The sequence below is a fragment of the Canis lupus genome, chromosome 18 (genome assembly GCF_003254725.2).
Source record: "Canis lupus dingo isolate Sandy chromosome 18, ASM325472v2, whole genome shotgun sequence".
Classification (NCBI taxonomy): domain Eukaryota; kingdom Metazoa; phylum Chordata; class Mammalia; order Carnivora; family Canidae; genus Canis; species Canis lupus.
The window spans coordinates 21,184,175-21,198,381 of NC_064260.1; the positions used below are offsets into that span (position 1 = coordinate 21,184,175).

At 38.2% G+C, this 14,207-nt stretch overlaps 1 protein-coding gene across 7 annotated transcripts in view; it reads right to left on the bottom strand.

The window, feature by feature from the left end:
• Positions 1–14,207, bottom strand: part of HGF (hepatocyte growth factor) — an 80,456-nt gene that overhangs the window by 49,002 nt on the left and 17,247 nt on the right. For 5 of the 7 annotated variants that reach the window (XM_025449387.3, XM_035701411.2, XM_025449384.3 and 2 more), the window contains 3 exons: positions 12,704–12,846; positions 6,817–6,937; positions 5,329–5,447 (listed from right to left, as the gene is read on the bottom strand). In XM_025449387.3, the coding sequence (XP_025305172.1) occupies positions 5,329–5,447; positions 6,817–6,937; positions 12,704–12,846 (383 nt within the window). Of the gene's footprint in view, positions 1–3,478; positions 4,931–5,328; positions 5,448–6,816; positions 6,938–12,703; positions 12,847–14,207 lie in introns of those variants that run through there. The other 2 variants (XM_049096586.1, XM_025449386.3) reach the window with 2 other exon arrangements.

Genomic DNA, 14,207 nt, shown 5'->3' on the forward strand with positions numbered 1-14,207 from the left:
CATATACCTGGAAATCTGTTAAAGTTTTATAGGCAGGTAGACCCAGACATGGATGGTGCAGAGCAAAGTCACTGTGTGGAGCACATGTGAAAGATGGTCATGGAGTTTTTAAGGGAGAAGATCAATAAAAACAGCCCCACTAGTGGGTAGCTAGTAGCTCCTTCAGGCCAGGATTTCAGAGTTCAGTTACACCCAGTTCTGTTCACTGAACTTTCTCAGCATAACTTAGCGAAATGACTCTCTCTATGGGACTCTGTGAGTCCACTTCAACAGGAAGATGATGGACTTGAGCCGAAACTCTGAATTGGAGTGACACTGACTCCTGAAATGATGGATTGCCTACTACATGCTCATGTTGCCTGAGGAAGGAGCCCAGTAGGGGAAGAAGAATACAGGATTAGGAGTCTGAATTAGGATGACATTCAGGGGTGGGGCATAGAATTCTCTCAGAAGCAACGGGAATGGCTGGACTCTGCTCACAGGGCCTTGGGCAGTGATGTGATGTTGAAGAATGGTAGGAACCCGGCCACTTTGGTTGGTGGTAAGGACCACCAACCTCCAGAGGATGGGATTTGCCCTTGGGTATGTGCATTTTCCCTCTGTGCCTCTAGGGAACCCCACACTGATTGACTGAGATAGAAACCCTATTGGCTCAGGAATGGAAAGCCTCACAATGCAGCATCTGGACTTTACACTTGCCCCTTCTTCAGACGATCTGCTTATTTCACTCTACATCAGGGGTGGTTCCAGAGCTAAAGTGTGCAAGAACCTTCTGGAAAATTTAAAATATTCAATTCCCTCCTTTCTATCCCTGTCTGTTCTTTTGATTCAATAATTCTTAGAAGAGACCTGAATATATGTATATTATACTGTTCCAGACACACTCAGAAGGAGGCAATCTGTTCATAAAATTTTGAAACTGCTTTTCCGCAGTTTCTTGAGGTATAATTTTCAAATAAAGCTGTAATATATATTTTTAAATGGCATATGGCTAGAATATTTGTGAGCGGTTGCCATCTGGGTAGAAATCATCTTGTGAGGAATATGGTGTGAAGGGTAACTGAGAAGGCCTGCCACTGGACACCATGGCCCACATTTGTCAGGCGACGAGCCACATTTGTCCTGCACTTTCAGGGATGCACTCATTAATTGTAGGATTAAAAGGTTGGATGCAAAGTGCCAGGAACACATCTGTGGTTCATCCAGCTTTTTAACAAATAAAAAGAACAATGGGCAGTATTCAAAACTTTGGCTCTGAAAGGTGTGATAATGCCAATGTCAAGGCAATGTCAGCTTTTACCCTATTAATTGGAGCCAAGGCCCTGAAATTTTAATTTCATCATAGGCCTTCAAGTGTTGTATTCACCTCTATATCTCCAGACTAGAAAAGTGTTTGAGGTATAAGAGCTAGCCAGTAAATATTTATTGAATAAATCCTATGGAAAAGGGGCCGACAATCTTCTTTGTATTTTTTGTATGCTCCCTGGAATTGCTGGCACCACAAAAGTTTTTGCTGCCACTATTTACTTATGATTTTGCATGACCTTCAGAGAAGATCGAACTTAGATGTGTTCTGAGCAGAGATTAAGCACCTGCATAAGAAGAACTACACTTTCTTGATTTTCTCCTCAAAGTTACATCTTCCTCAAATAGGCAATGACTCAGGAAATTTTTAAGACTCTCCTCTTTTCCTATCTTGTTTCCCACTACATCCCATTTGTCATTACATATTGGGCACTCAGCCTCTTTAGTACTGTTCCCATCCTTCCTCGCCTTGTTATCCTCACTGCTTGCTGCACTAATTCACATGACCGGCCTGTTCAAATCAGCTCTGCTCACACCCACCTGCCTCCTTTCTCAGTCCCCTCCAGACCAATTACTGGGAATGGAAAGGATGCTTCTGGTTCAGTGGTCTTCAGCTGGTGGTGGTGTTTTGGTTTTGCTTTTTTTTTTTTTCTTTGTTTTTTTGTTTCTATTACTAAAAGAATTTTGAAAAAGTATTTTGCTCTCTCACGTGTTTCTGAGTTGACACCTACATTTTTAATGGTAAGTTTAAATAGCTGCAAAAGATGTGATTTCTAGCATATGTTAACTACTGACATTTTTGAAACCAAAATTTTTATATCACACTTTTAAATGGATTAATAGACTCGAAGTAGGAGTGATTTGATACCTACCTGTACCTGGATAGGTGTACATTATCAAGCTCTTTTTCTCCTCGAATCATTTTTTTTTCCACTCCACTTTACCCATGGAATGTTATTTGAATTTAATGCATTTTATATTGGAGAGATTTTTATTCTTCACCCCATCATACTTTTCTGAAAGATTTTTTTATATTTTGAAATTAATTATTTAAATTTCTGTGGCTACAGAATTCTGAGATAAATACATGTATATACCACACACACATACACACACATATATGTATATATTCTGGATACAGTTGTGTGATTATTAATAACACATAAATGATCAGCAGCATGAATAGTATTTTCAAAGGTCCTTTGGCTTAGTGTCCCCAAGGTTTTTATACCCCAAGACAATGCACTGCATTAAAATTCAGGAAGGATGGGCAGTTTGCTTTTGCTCAGCAAAGCAGGAAAGGGCAATTGTGCATGGAAAGGTAGGATTTTGAACTTGACCAACCCCTTAGGAACACATGCATCTCAAGCAGAAGATTTTGGGCAAGAATTCACAGGGAAGTAAAGGCGCTAGAATTTGAACCTCCAAGTTGTCCATGCCCACAGACTCCCAACAAGACTGTGTTGTGTTCCCGTGAGTTTCACGGACACGAATTTGGAGACTTCTGTAATTAGTTTACGTCATACAACGGAAGTGAAGAGATTCTGCTGATGCAAGTAAACTCCCTAATCAGTTGACTTTAAGTTAATTAAAGGGAACTTACCCTGGGTGGTTCTGACATAATTAGGTGAGCTCTTTAAAAGAGGATATAGGTGCAGAGGCTCAAATCAGCAGAAAGCTATGCTGTTAGCCTTGAAGACGTAAACTTCCTACTGTGGAGAGGATCATGCAGCAGGAAGGACCAGGCAATCTTTAGGAGCTAAGGACCTCGGCATTGAAACCACAAGAGACTGAACCAGTGAACCAGTGAACTTGGAATGGGATACTGAGTCTTAAATAAGACAGCCGGTCACCAGACCTGGTGGGCACCTGTGTCACAGCCCTGGGATGTCCTAAGCAGAGAACCCACCTGAGTCATGCCTGGACTCCTGACCCACAGAAATGATGATGTAATAAGTATGCATTGTTTTAAGCCACTAAGTTGTTGGTAATTCATTATGAAGCGATAGAAAACTGTTACACGGTTGAAACCATCACCACATGTCTCGGTTTTGCATTCTAGGCTGTGCTATAAATGTAAGCCAAACTATTTGGAAGCATACTCATAAAACATTATCTCATATGCTCTCCAGAATTGCCGAATGTTAACCTTTATTCATTTGAATAAAAATGTAATCTCCATATATGATTTTACAAACGAAAAGTTTTCCTGTAATGAAACAGTTCTAACATATTCCTGATGCTTAAAAGATTATTTTGTTCTTAACTATATAGGCTTGGCTTACAAACTCTACCACCGTTTTCTTAGAACTAACATCCTATAAACATCATCCTCTGTTTAACAAAGCCATCTGAATCACTGCCTGCTAGTTGCATAATTAGCCAACCCTTCTTTGGACAGAAAAGAAAAAGAAATCTATCTAGTAGTGAGGATGAGTCATATTTATTTTATTTCTTTTCTCTCACAACATCTTTTAAAATAACCAAACACTGGTTGGTAAATTAATAGGCAACAGTGACTGTGAGTATACACGTGAACATGTCTGTGTGTATTTGTATTTATACTGATTTTATTCCAGAGACAATTTGTAAGAGCACCTAAAACACACACACACACACACACACACACACACACACACACACAAAAGGGAAGGGAAACATGTTGGTTTGTTGTACCTAAATAGTCTGTAACAATGTAAAGCCTAACAAGATTTTCAAAGTCAATGAGTAAAACTAACCCAATCTATACAGAGAAACACTGTCACAAGAGTCATCTTTTAAGGGACCAAACAGATGATTCAGTGTCCTTGGAACATTTTGTTCACATGGAGAGCCTACCAGATTCTGCATATTTCACATATGCCAGACACATCCTCTTTCTACGGGCTTTATTTGAGTTGCCCACAACATTTCCTTATAGCAGCAGGTCTCTGTGGAGAGAAATGTACCTTGGCAGTATCACAGTGTGAACAATATTGAATTAAGTTTGTTCAAAGGGATATCCCCATCAGGCCGTTTTAGAGAAATAAGCAAATACCTATCCCTATGCTCAGAACTGTCCACCCATCATTTTGGGCACTGGTACTTAATCTTATGTAGACATTTGTCTTTACATATCCCTCTCTATATGCATATCTTTATATCATCAAGCCAATTCATAATGTAATTATTAAATTACATTACTTTACTAAATTTGTGTGATTCTACTGGTCTTAAAGCATTTTAGGATCCACTGAAAAAATAAGACCTGTACTCATAGAAATAAAAGCATGTCTACATCTGAGTATCCAGTATTATTTCAAAGAGCAAAAATGTGTAAGTTAACCACAGAGGAGAGGACAAAGTATACAGATCTAAAGAGCTACCACAAAGCCAATGAGGAAGAAGCTTCTATCATAAGTTCAGGAGTGTTGGTCAAAGGCCAGTACATACAAAACAAACACAGCACAGCTAAAGACAGGTTGGTACAGAATACAGGCTGTGGACGAGGCAGCCAGGGAGGTGGGCATCAGCCTCTAGAGCTTCACGATGTCTGGGAGATTGTTCTATCAGACTTACTATTCTTCAGTGTGATTCTATCATTCACCAGAAGAGGTTCATGGTCAGTTGACAGCTCATGTTATGTCTGGGGAGGAAAGATATGGAAAAAATACTAGACTGGAAGGTAAAAATCTGAGTTCCTGGCTTTTATGGCCCTAATGACATTAGGATACTGCACTTAATCCCTGATCTTTTTCTCCCTCCGTGGATATTCTTTTAAATAACATGAGAATGTTGAGACCTTTATACCATAAGTACAAATGCTTTGTGTGTATGTGTTCACTGGAGTATTTATCGCTCTCAAAACAAAGACTCTGAAAATGCAAAAGATTGGGGTAGAATTATGCAACACATTCTTAAATTAAATCCTACACACAATTAAAGCATCAAGTGAAATAGCTGTTAACCTGTCTCCCTAATAATCGCTTGCTTAGATCCAGTCTGCGAGAGGAAAAGGAAGCAATAAATTTGACCCTAACTTACCACACATTTTAATTGCACAGTACTCCCAGGGGGTGTCAGGGTCAAGAGTATAGCACCATGGCCTCGGCTTGCCATCAGGGTTGCGGCAATAATTATCATCAAAGCCCTTGTCGGGATATCTGCAAACCACACCAAGAAAAGTGTCATGTAAATCTGCCTGGAAACACCACCCACCCCTCAGCTCACAAAATAACTTTCGACCTAGCTTGGATACTACTAGATGGGGGAAGAAGAGAGTTTCTTTACAGCACACAAGAACTGCTAATGATCAACTATTGCATCTGCTAGCTTAGGGATCCAGTAAGCACAGGATACATTCCGTTTGCAAATAACTTAGACCCATTGATACCTGTCCACCAGTTGAGGGCCCAAACTGAATCTCCTTCTCACAAAGCCCAATTAAGGACAGATTATATAAACATGACCTCAGGTAGAACACTCATTAAGAAAAAAGGTCCTTTTCTGGGACAGGCCTAAAGTTCAAACTGAAAGTTATGTTTCAATAGTTCTGTTACTAATGATTGCTCAATTTTGAAAATAGAGCCCTTCTAGGTCATGCCCTCACCTCCACCACGGCAAGAGAGAAACTCCATCACACCACTTTCTCTCTACCCTCTTCCTTTTAAATTAACAAGGTCCTGAATTGGTGACTTGATTTTAATTGTTACCATATTCCTTCTGCGCTCACTTAAAAGACAAAGAGATACACTGAAACCCACAGCACACAGTTTTAATTTAAGAGAACAACAAATAAACAAAAAGATAAGAAAAACACCTTTCAGAAAGGGGGGGGTAGAGCTTTCCCTATAATCGTTTGTATTTTAATCTTTATAATAAAATCAGGGAATTTTTGTCAACTAAAATATTTCATATGAAATGAATGAGCCAAATTAGACATGTATTTTTTTTTGAACCATTTAAGCTTAAAACTTATTCCTGAGGAGAAAAGTAGACTTGCTTGCCTGACTTCTCCAGATTAGCAATTTCAAAATACACTAGGATAAAGCAGCCAAGAAATTGTTTGCTCCACCTTCATTCCCTTTCTATGGGCATGACCTAGATCATGGCGTCACACACGTGACCCCACTTTACCTAAGTCACTGAAGATGTGGCTTTAGAAGGACAATGGCTTGTATTTAGCAATAATGCCTCCTCTCATAGCTTGGACTATGGTCATTACTTAATGAGCCTCTGTCTTTTTCCTGTCGTGGAAGAGAAAGAGGAAGCTTCTGTTAGTGCTCCCCTTCTGCACCCCACTGATGCTCCTGTGTTCAGGACCATTATGACTTTGCGGACTCCATCTACTCAGCAGAGACTAGTCAAAAGTGCAGCCAGTATTCCCATATACCTTATACCTCGTCATAAGTCCCTTTTGCCTCAAGACTATCCAGAAAGCATGATATAAAGAGAATTTCTAAGGCAGTTTGTCACGGAGCAAGTAACAGTTTGCAAAAAGAATCACTGAAAGGATAATTTGGTAGTGTTTACCTTTCCGGCAAGAATTTGTGCCGGTGCGGTGTCTGATGATCCCAGCGCTGACAAATCTTGCCCGATTCTGTGTGATCCATGGGACCTCGATAACTTTCCCCATTGCAGGTCATGCATTCAACTAATAAAATTAAAGTATGGCATGTTAATTGCTTCTGACAGCAAAATCAAGAACACCACTGTTCCACTGAGCTGTAAATCACCTGTTTAGCAAAAAGAGTTTTTAGAACAATTTATGTACCATTTTAATGTTGAATGGAGGTCTAATGTCCATAAAGAGTGGCATAAAATACTCCCTGCAGAGCTCTTCCTATAGTTTACCTGGGATTTGTGTGGTTAGTGTCATACAAATTTACCACAGGGCCAGAATGGCTCTGAGTTTTCCATTTTCCATAGCTGTCCAAAAGGTGCCCAGAAACTGGAAAGAGAAGAGAGGCCCTTGAGATCTACCCTTTGGTGGTCTAAAATGCAGAAGGTTTCAGTGTCAATCTTGACAGCAGAAGAATTCTCTTCTCTCAACTTACCCCCCAAACACATAAACAGGAAATGCACAATTTAAAATAAGTACACGTCATACCCCTATGGTGAATGCCCAAATCAGGACCCGGTTAACTTGAGAGATCAGCTCCAACCATAAGTCTGGTGCTATTCAAAGAACAGGGATATTTTAAAAGAAGTCATAGCTCCTTTCTGTTACTGAGCATCTGTGTTGAATAACTGGGCAAGCTTACGATCCTATCTAGACTAGGACAGAAGACGCCCTGCTATTGAACTCCCCGCACTCACTGTTTTAAAATGTATAAACTCATATTATTATGTAGGATCCTACTGATGATTCTGTGAGGTTAATTAATAGTTCTCTATCGGCCGGCCTCTTATGTCACACCGAAACCTCTGAATCACATCAGCTCTCTGAAAATGAGACTTCTCAAATGGACAGGTTGATTTGTAGCAGAGCAGGCATCCTGTGGAATACATCACTGCGTGGCTTTCTGACGAATCCGGCTAACTTCCCCACACACATAATTTGTATCCTGTGACTACTGATCGTCTAGCTCTAGCCAAAGCAAAGCCAAGATAGCAATGTTTTGCTTTATCTGCTGCTATCTAGCCTAATAAGCTATTTGTAATAATTTGGAATGTAATATTAGAGTAATCACTTCTGAGCCTTTCATTTTTATCATCTAATAGTAGGACGTTAACTATTAAGTTTCTGAAACAGGAGACTACTTGGCTTGATCCATCTACTTCTTTTTATGTAGCTTAATCTATGAACTAAGACAAGGGACCGATTCAGCTTCCTCTCTTTTGACTCTGAGATTCCCCAGACTATAGTCCGTAAGCACCTGAACTATAAATGAGAGGTGCTCTGTTTGGCCAAGGTCATTATTTCCACATTAAAATGCTCAACATAGGTTATGCTTTATCACATTTCAGCTTTCTGGTCGAATGGAGTACAGATTTACTTCGTTCTCTTTTTCAAAAGAATGCAAGGTCTGATGTCTTCATGGAAAATGATGTGGTATCTGTCATTCTCTGTTCCTTCATACTGAACGAAAGAGTGGAACAGAATGCTATGGTTACACATGAGAAATAAGTCCTCCACGTGTACAGTCTCTAAGCTTGTAAAGGAGACTATAGCTCCTTTTGCAGATGCAGTTGATAAGACTACATCCCTTTCTAATGAGATTGAATGAAATGATTTTCTGTGAAGCTGTACTGTGGGGATTATTAGAAAGCATTTTTCTTCAAATTCAGAATTTTTAATTTTCTTAAGGAAAAATAGTTTTACAGATGAAATGGATGATTCTATAAGACACCCGCTTTATAGAGTGAGTGTGGTAGATCAATGCTTCTCCAAACCTTGATGTGCATAAAAGTCACTTTGAGATCTTGTTAAAGAACAAGTTCTAATTCAGAGGATCAGGACAGGGTGGCATCAGTCATTAGCTCCCAGAGGATGCTGATGCTTCTAGTCCTTGGACTTCATACTGAATAGCAAGTTTGTGGATAATTCATTCTATTCTAGAAGCTCTAGGTGTTTGGTGGTAATGGCCTTTTAGAAGACAACAGATTTTACTTGGATATTGAAGTATGGATGAGATTTGAATAAGTTATTATGGAGCAAAAAAAAACCCATAAAATGGTACAGAAACATAAATTAGTATGTTATGTTTATAGCAAGGTGAAGAGAGAGTTATGGATGCAGTTGCAGACTTAAGGAGATTTTTTAAAAATAATAAATAAGTCAGCAAGAATAATGTAAGATTTTGGTAGGCAATGAAAGTTGTTGTTGGGGTGGGGATAAAATGTGTCCTGTGATAGAACTGAGATGACAAATATATTATAGTTATAATTCTTTGATTACTCAGAACTTTTAACATTTAAGAAGTCATTTGATCAATGACTTCCTTGTTTGAGGAAAACAAGGCTCACACAAGTTTTAAGGGACTTACCTAATACAGAAAATGTCAGAGCTGTGCCTGGAACACAGGTCTTCTGACCCACAGTCCAGTGTTCATTCCATTTTTCCTAATTATCTTTTCGTCCCATGTTTCTTAATTTGTTTCCTATGCATTCTAATTGGTCATATTTTTAAGACAGACTCCTAGCAATAATTTTAGAAAGTCAACCTCCTGCCTTTTCAACATTGTCTTCATTACCCTCTGCCTTCTTGTTTACAATAGTAGGTTGCCCTGTTGTATTCTTACCTATTGGAGGATGAGGAGAAGGGAAGCAAGCAGATTGACCATCTTACTCAGGCTGAACAATTTGTTGTTTTACTATTGCATCAAACCATCAGGTTACTCATAAAAATTACCTTAAGAGAGCTGAATTTTAAACTCACAATCACTTTTCAAACTTCTGGAATTCTAAGAAACTTCTAAGTTGTCCAAGCTCAAAGTCAAGCAGTAGGGATGGAAATCAGGGACTTGAGTAGGAGGTAGGTGAGAGTAGGATCTATAGAACACTGCATAGGGTGAGAATCACCCTTCTCACTCTATCTCCTTTTGGCTCTATTTCTGCCAGTGTATTATTCAATGGTTCCACCAAGTTTATCCTTTTAAAAACAAACAACAAAAGCAAAATACTTTGCCAGATCACATAAACTCAAACTAAATAAATGTTTCTAGTCATAACTAGAGTAGTTTTCCTAAATATATCCCTGGCCTAAATGAAAGTAGAAAACTATATTAGCTGCACATGAATTGTAGTAAAAATAGGATTAATTTAGCATCTTTCTCGTCATACTACCCAACTAACTCAAAAATTATTGTGTTCTGTTTTTCTTAGTCATAAAACTACCAGTGATTTGCGTTTACAGACTAAAACTCTTTTGGAAATATCTCTCAGAAAAATCCATGCTGATGATTACTTCAGCAAAACTAAATGTCTGAAATATGAATAGCTTCACAAACCCACATTTATAAATAATTGCTTTATTTAAACCTTTGTTTTTAAAAGTCTTTCCCCATAGAATATGAAATTATGCACATAGAGTTATAGGAGTATTATTTGGGATTTTAAGTGTAAGGTATTAAAAATAATAATTATGGCTTAATAAAATGTGTTTACTTGAATATTTGACAGTCATTTAAAAAGACATCTGTTCCAATAACTGGTGATTGCTTTGTTCCAAATCCCAAGCAAATGTTAAAGCAAGAAATTGGATTTTAGACACTTCAGTTTTTTATAATATTTGAGTTAAACATTAATGCTATTTTCTTTACATATTTTTTAAAGTTCTAAATGTGCTAAAAGTATTCATTTTCTCTTAGAATGCTTAATATGTTTAAAAGATTAAATTATGAAAAAATAATTTCAATCATTGGATATCAGATACACTTCTTTTATGAACAAAGCTTTCTGATAAATTTCAGATTATTATTTAGCCAAGAGCTTAATAACGTTATGAGAATTTCAAAAAAGTGCATTTACACTATTTTGCATATTTTGTATTATCTATTTTATAAATAGCTCTGTTTTTCTCTATTAATGTATTGACAGGGCTTCTTATTTTAGAACCTCTTCGTAAAATCCCACCAACTCATTGTTTAATATAATATGAATTTAAATATCACAGCTCAATTCACACTCCCTGAAATATGGTTAGCCTATAGGGCAGGTGTTGGTTTACTTCTCTCACAGGACAGTTATTCAACTACTGTCAGATTTCTAATTCCTTCCAGAAAAAGCTTATCTTCCACAGTGCTACGGTGACCAACAGCATCATGTGCCATTAATAGTAATGAGCAATGCCCTTTTCTAAGGGACGTGTGATGACCTTAAATTATTAAAGGATGATAGAGATGTACATTCTACAGAGATGAGGATAACTGGAAATATAATTTTTCCAATTATTTCTTTTCTAGCAGATTTATCCTACATTGTCTAGCTGTCCAGATCTATGCCAGTGTGTTTCGGTGAAGGTTCTTAAAAACCACATTGTTGAGAAAACACATTCCCACATGAACGAGTCAAGTAACATACGTGCTAAGCTATTTAAGGTTGGACCAAGTTACCTTCCCTTGCAAACACTTTCCCAGGTCAAAAAAAAAAAAATCAATAAACAAAACTCCTTGCAATGACCTCTAGCCTCAGAAGACTGTGATAGTGGAGAGTGCCCCCCAAAAAGTAAGGTTTTTTCTTCCATGTGTACATTTAAAATATTAATTACAGATTTACTCATACAAAACAGACTTGTTCATAACGTTATCACAGATCAGTTTATTATTTTTAAAAGAGAAGAAAACAATGAAGAAGTTATAGTGAACAGAATATGATATGGAATGGAAAGTAAGAATTTACAAACAGAGATGGAACTGACTCTAGCACATGAAGTCAAGAATTTTAAATTAACTAACAACAGAAAACAAATTCACCTTCTCCATGACAATTCACTAACAATGGCCTTTTCATGTGATAAATATCAACCTAATATTAAATGGATATTTATGGAAAAATAGTTCAAAAAATGTGGTTAATAACAAACAGGTAAGGTATCTTACTATAAAAAGTGGACAGCATTCCAGCAGCCCCCTACCCCCAAGTATTTCCAAATCCTACTAAATTTCTATCAGAACTTAATCCATGTTTCATTTGGATTGTTAGAATTTTAGTTTCCGACAGAACTAAAAAGCCAGCTGCTGGGTGGCCAGGTAATTAAGAAAAATGAAACCACATACAATGCTGAAGTGGTTACTCTTCCTTCTTGTCAGGCATTCAGTCTTCCAGTGCAAGAGTAAGGACAGTGCCCCTTTCTGCTGGGAGAGGAGGTCAAGACACACATGGACTTGGGGGCCGGCCTTCAAGACCCACTGGACTCTACCGCTTTGATCTCTTCAGGTCCTATTCTCAATGGTGTTTAACGTCAGTCTACATAACAAATCTGCTTTTCACCAACACGCACACAGGGGTAAGGCACTTCCAGCGACCCCTTCCCATATTCTCTTCTGGGCTCAGACACTCTTGCCACACCACTTCAGAGTAAGTTTGACACAAGTTCTGCGGAAGCAGGTGCTGGCTGAATAGAATTAGCATCACTCTTAAAGAGCTAAGCGTCTTTCAGCTCCTCTCAGGTGACTTTTGGGAACGGATTGAAGGATGTGAACTCGGGACAGTAGATGAGGAAGCCCAAGCTTTTGCTCTCCCCAGAGGGATGCCTCAGGCTCTGGTGAAATTCAAACTGACAACCCTTCTGTCTTAATCTGATGAGAATCAGTTTTGAAAACATTGTGTAAAAAATGCTCAAGTAATTGTCTACAGTCGCATTTGAATGAAGGACATATTTATTATAGTTGGATTCGTTTCTGTTAACTTTAATGCGAGTTGCAGTTCTACACAAAGCGGGAGCAGAGCGCCCCCCACGGCATTCAGGCTCATTTACCTTCTGAACACTGAGGAATGTCACAGACTTCGTAGCGTACCTCTGGATTGCTTGTGAAACACCAAGGTCCCCCTTCTTCCCCTCGAGGATTTCGACAGTAGTTTTCCTGTAGGTCTTTACCCCGATAGCTCGAAGGCAAAAAGCTAGTTTTAAAATGATAATCATTACAGTATAAGAGCATGCAACTTTATTTTTGGCCTATTCATTTTACTCATTAGTGGGTAAGTCTTTCCTACAGTACAGAAATCCACTGTTCTATCTCCTCCTTCCATACATAGTAACCCGAACTGTCATTTTCATCCATTCTTAAAATACTTGAATGTTCTACAGATTGGCCTGACCGAATCCCCACGTTCACCGTCATTCACAGTGACTCATCTCTGGATTTGCTAATAGCCAATCATTCTAGAACCGAACTGTTCAAATCACGATTTCAAAGCTCCACGCAAAGAAGGCACATGATTGAGTGGGGGGGCAATTGCCTTGAAATCTCCTGATTACGCTGCTTCTCCAAGATAATTACTTGTTTTTTTTTATTGCTATTCTTATAAGGAACAGCCCCCTTTTTCTCCCGCACTGTTTAGAAACAGGCTGATCAAGTGACACAAACAAAAGGTCTAGAATCAAATTAAACCTGGGTTCAAATTTCAGTTCTCTCTTGTACTAACCAGAGACCCCAGCAGGTAAGTTAGACTCTCTCAGCCTCTAGCTTACCTGCACACGGAGGTGACCATGACTTACACTCTACATGGTGTCTGTCCTCAGGAGTTCATAGACATGACAGGGTAATGGACATTCAATAAATGCTACTTATTATTAACCTCAGGCCACTTAGTAGTCTTTACCCTGTCGTAGCAAAACCCAGAATTATTAATTCTTTTCAAAAATTTTGGTAAATTTCACTGCTACTGGGGTTTAGTGTTTCCAAACTGAGTTTGGAACAGTTTGCCACGGGGTGCAGAGACTGCAATGCATTACCTTCACTTGAAATTTCTAATGCCCTAATAGTTTTCTTATCAGCATAAAATATTTCAACACAAACTCAGAAAAATGCAAAGCCTTCTTTATTCGTCTGTGCTGCTTATGGCATTGACCTCAATGATGCTTTTATCTGAATGCAAAAAAAAAAATCATAAGTAAAGTAGAATATACATCTGTGGGTAACACTAAACATTTTTTTTTTCAAAATCCAGTTACACTTTCAATATCCAATCCAATTGTTGCTACAAAGCTTTATTTCTACGCTTAACAGTTTTTGAGTTCTAGCTAGCACTTCTAATGAAGTCAAAGGATTTTAGTCTCTAGGTAAAAACCATCCAAATGTGTTTCTGACCCATGGAAACTTATTTAGAAGTCATCAGGTTTTTTGTTGTGTTGTGGCACAAAATGTGTATGAACGGGCTTTGGGTACCAAGCAATATTTTGTAATGGAATTCTTTAATTTGGACATGAAATAAGCCAGAGTTAAGTCCCTCAGAAAATATAAATTATTTTTTTTCTGAAA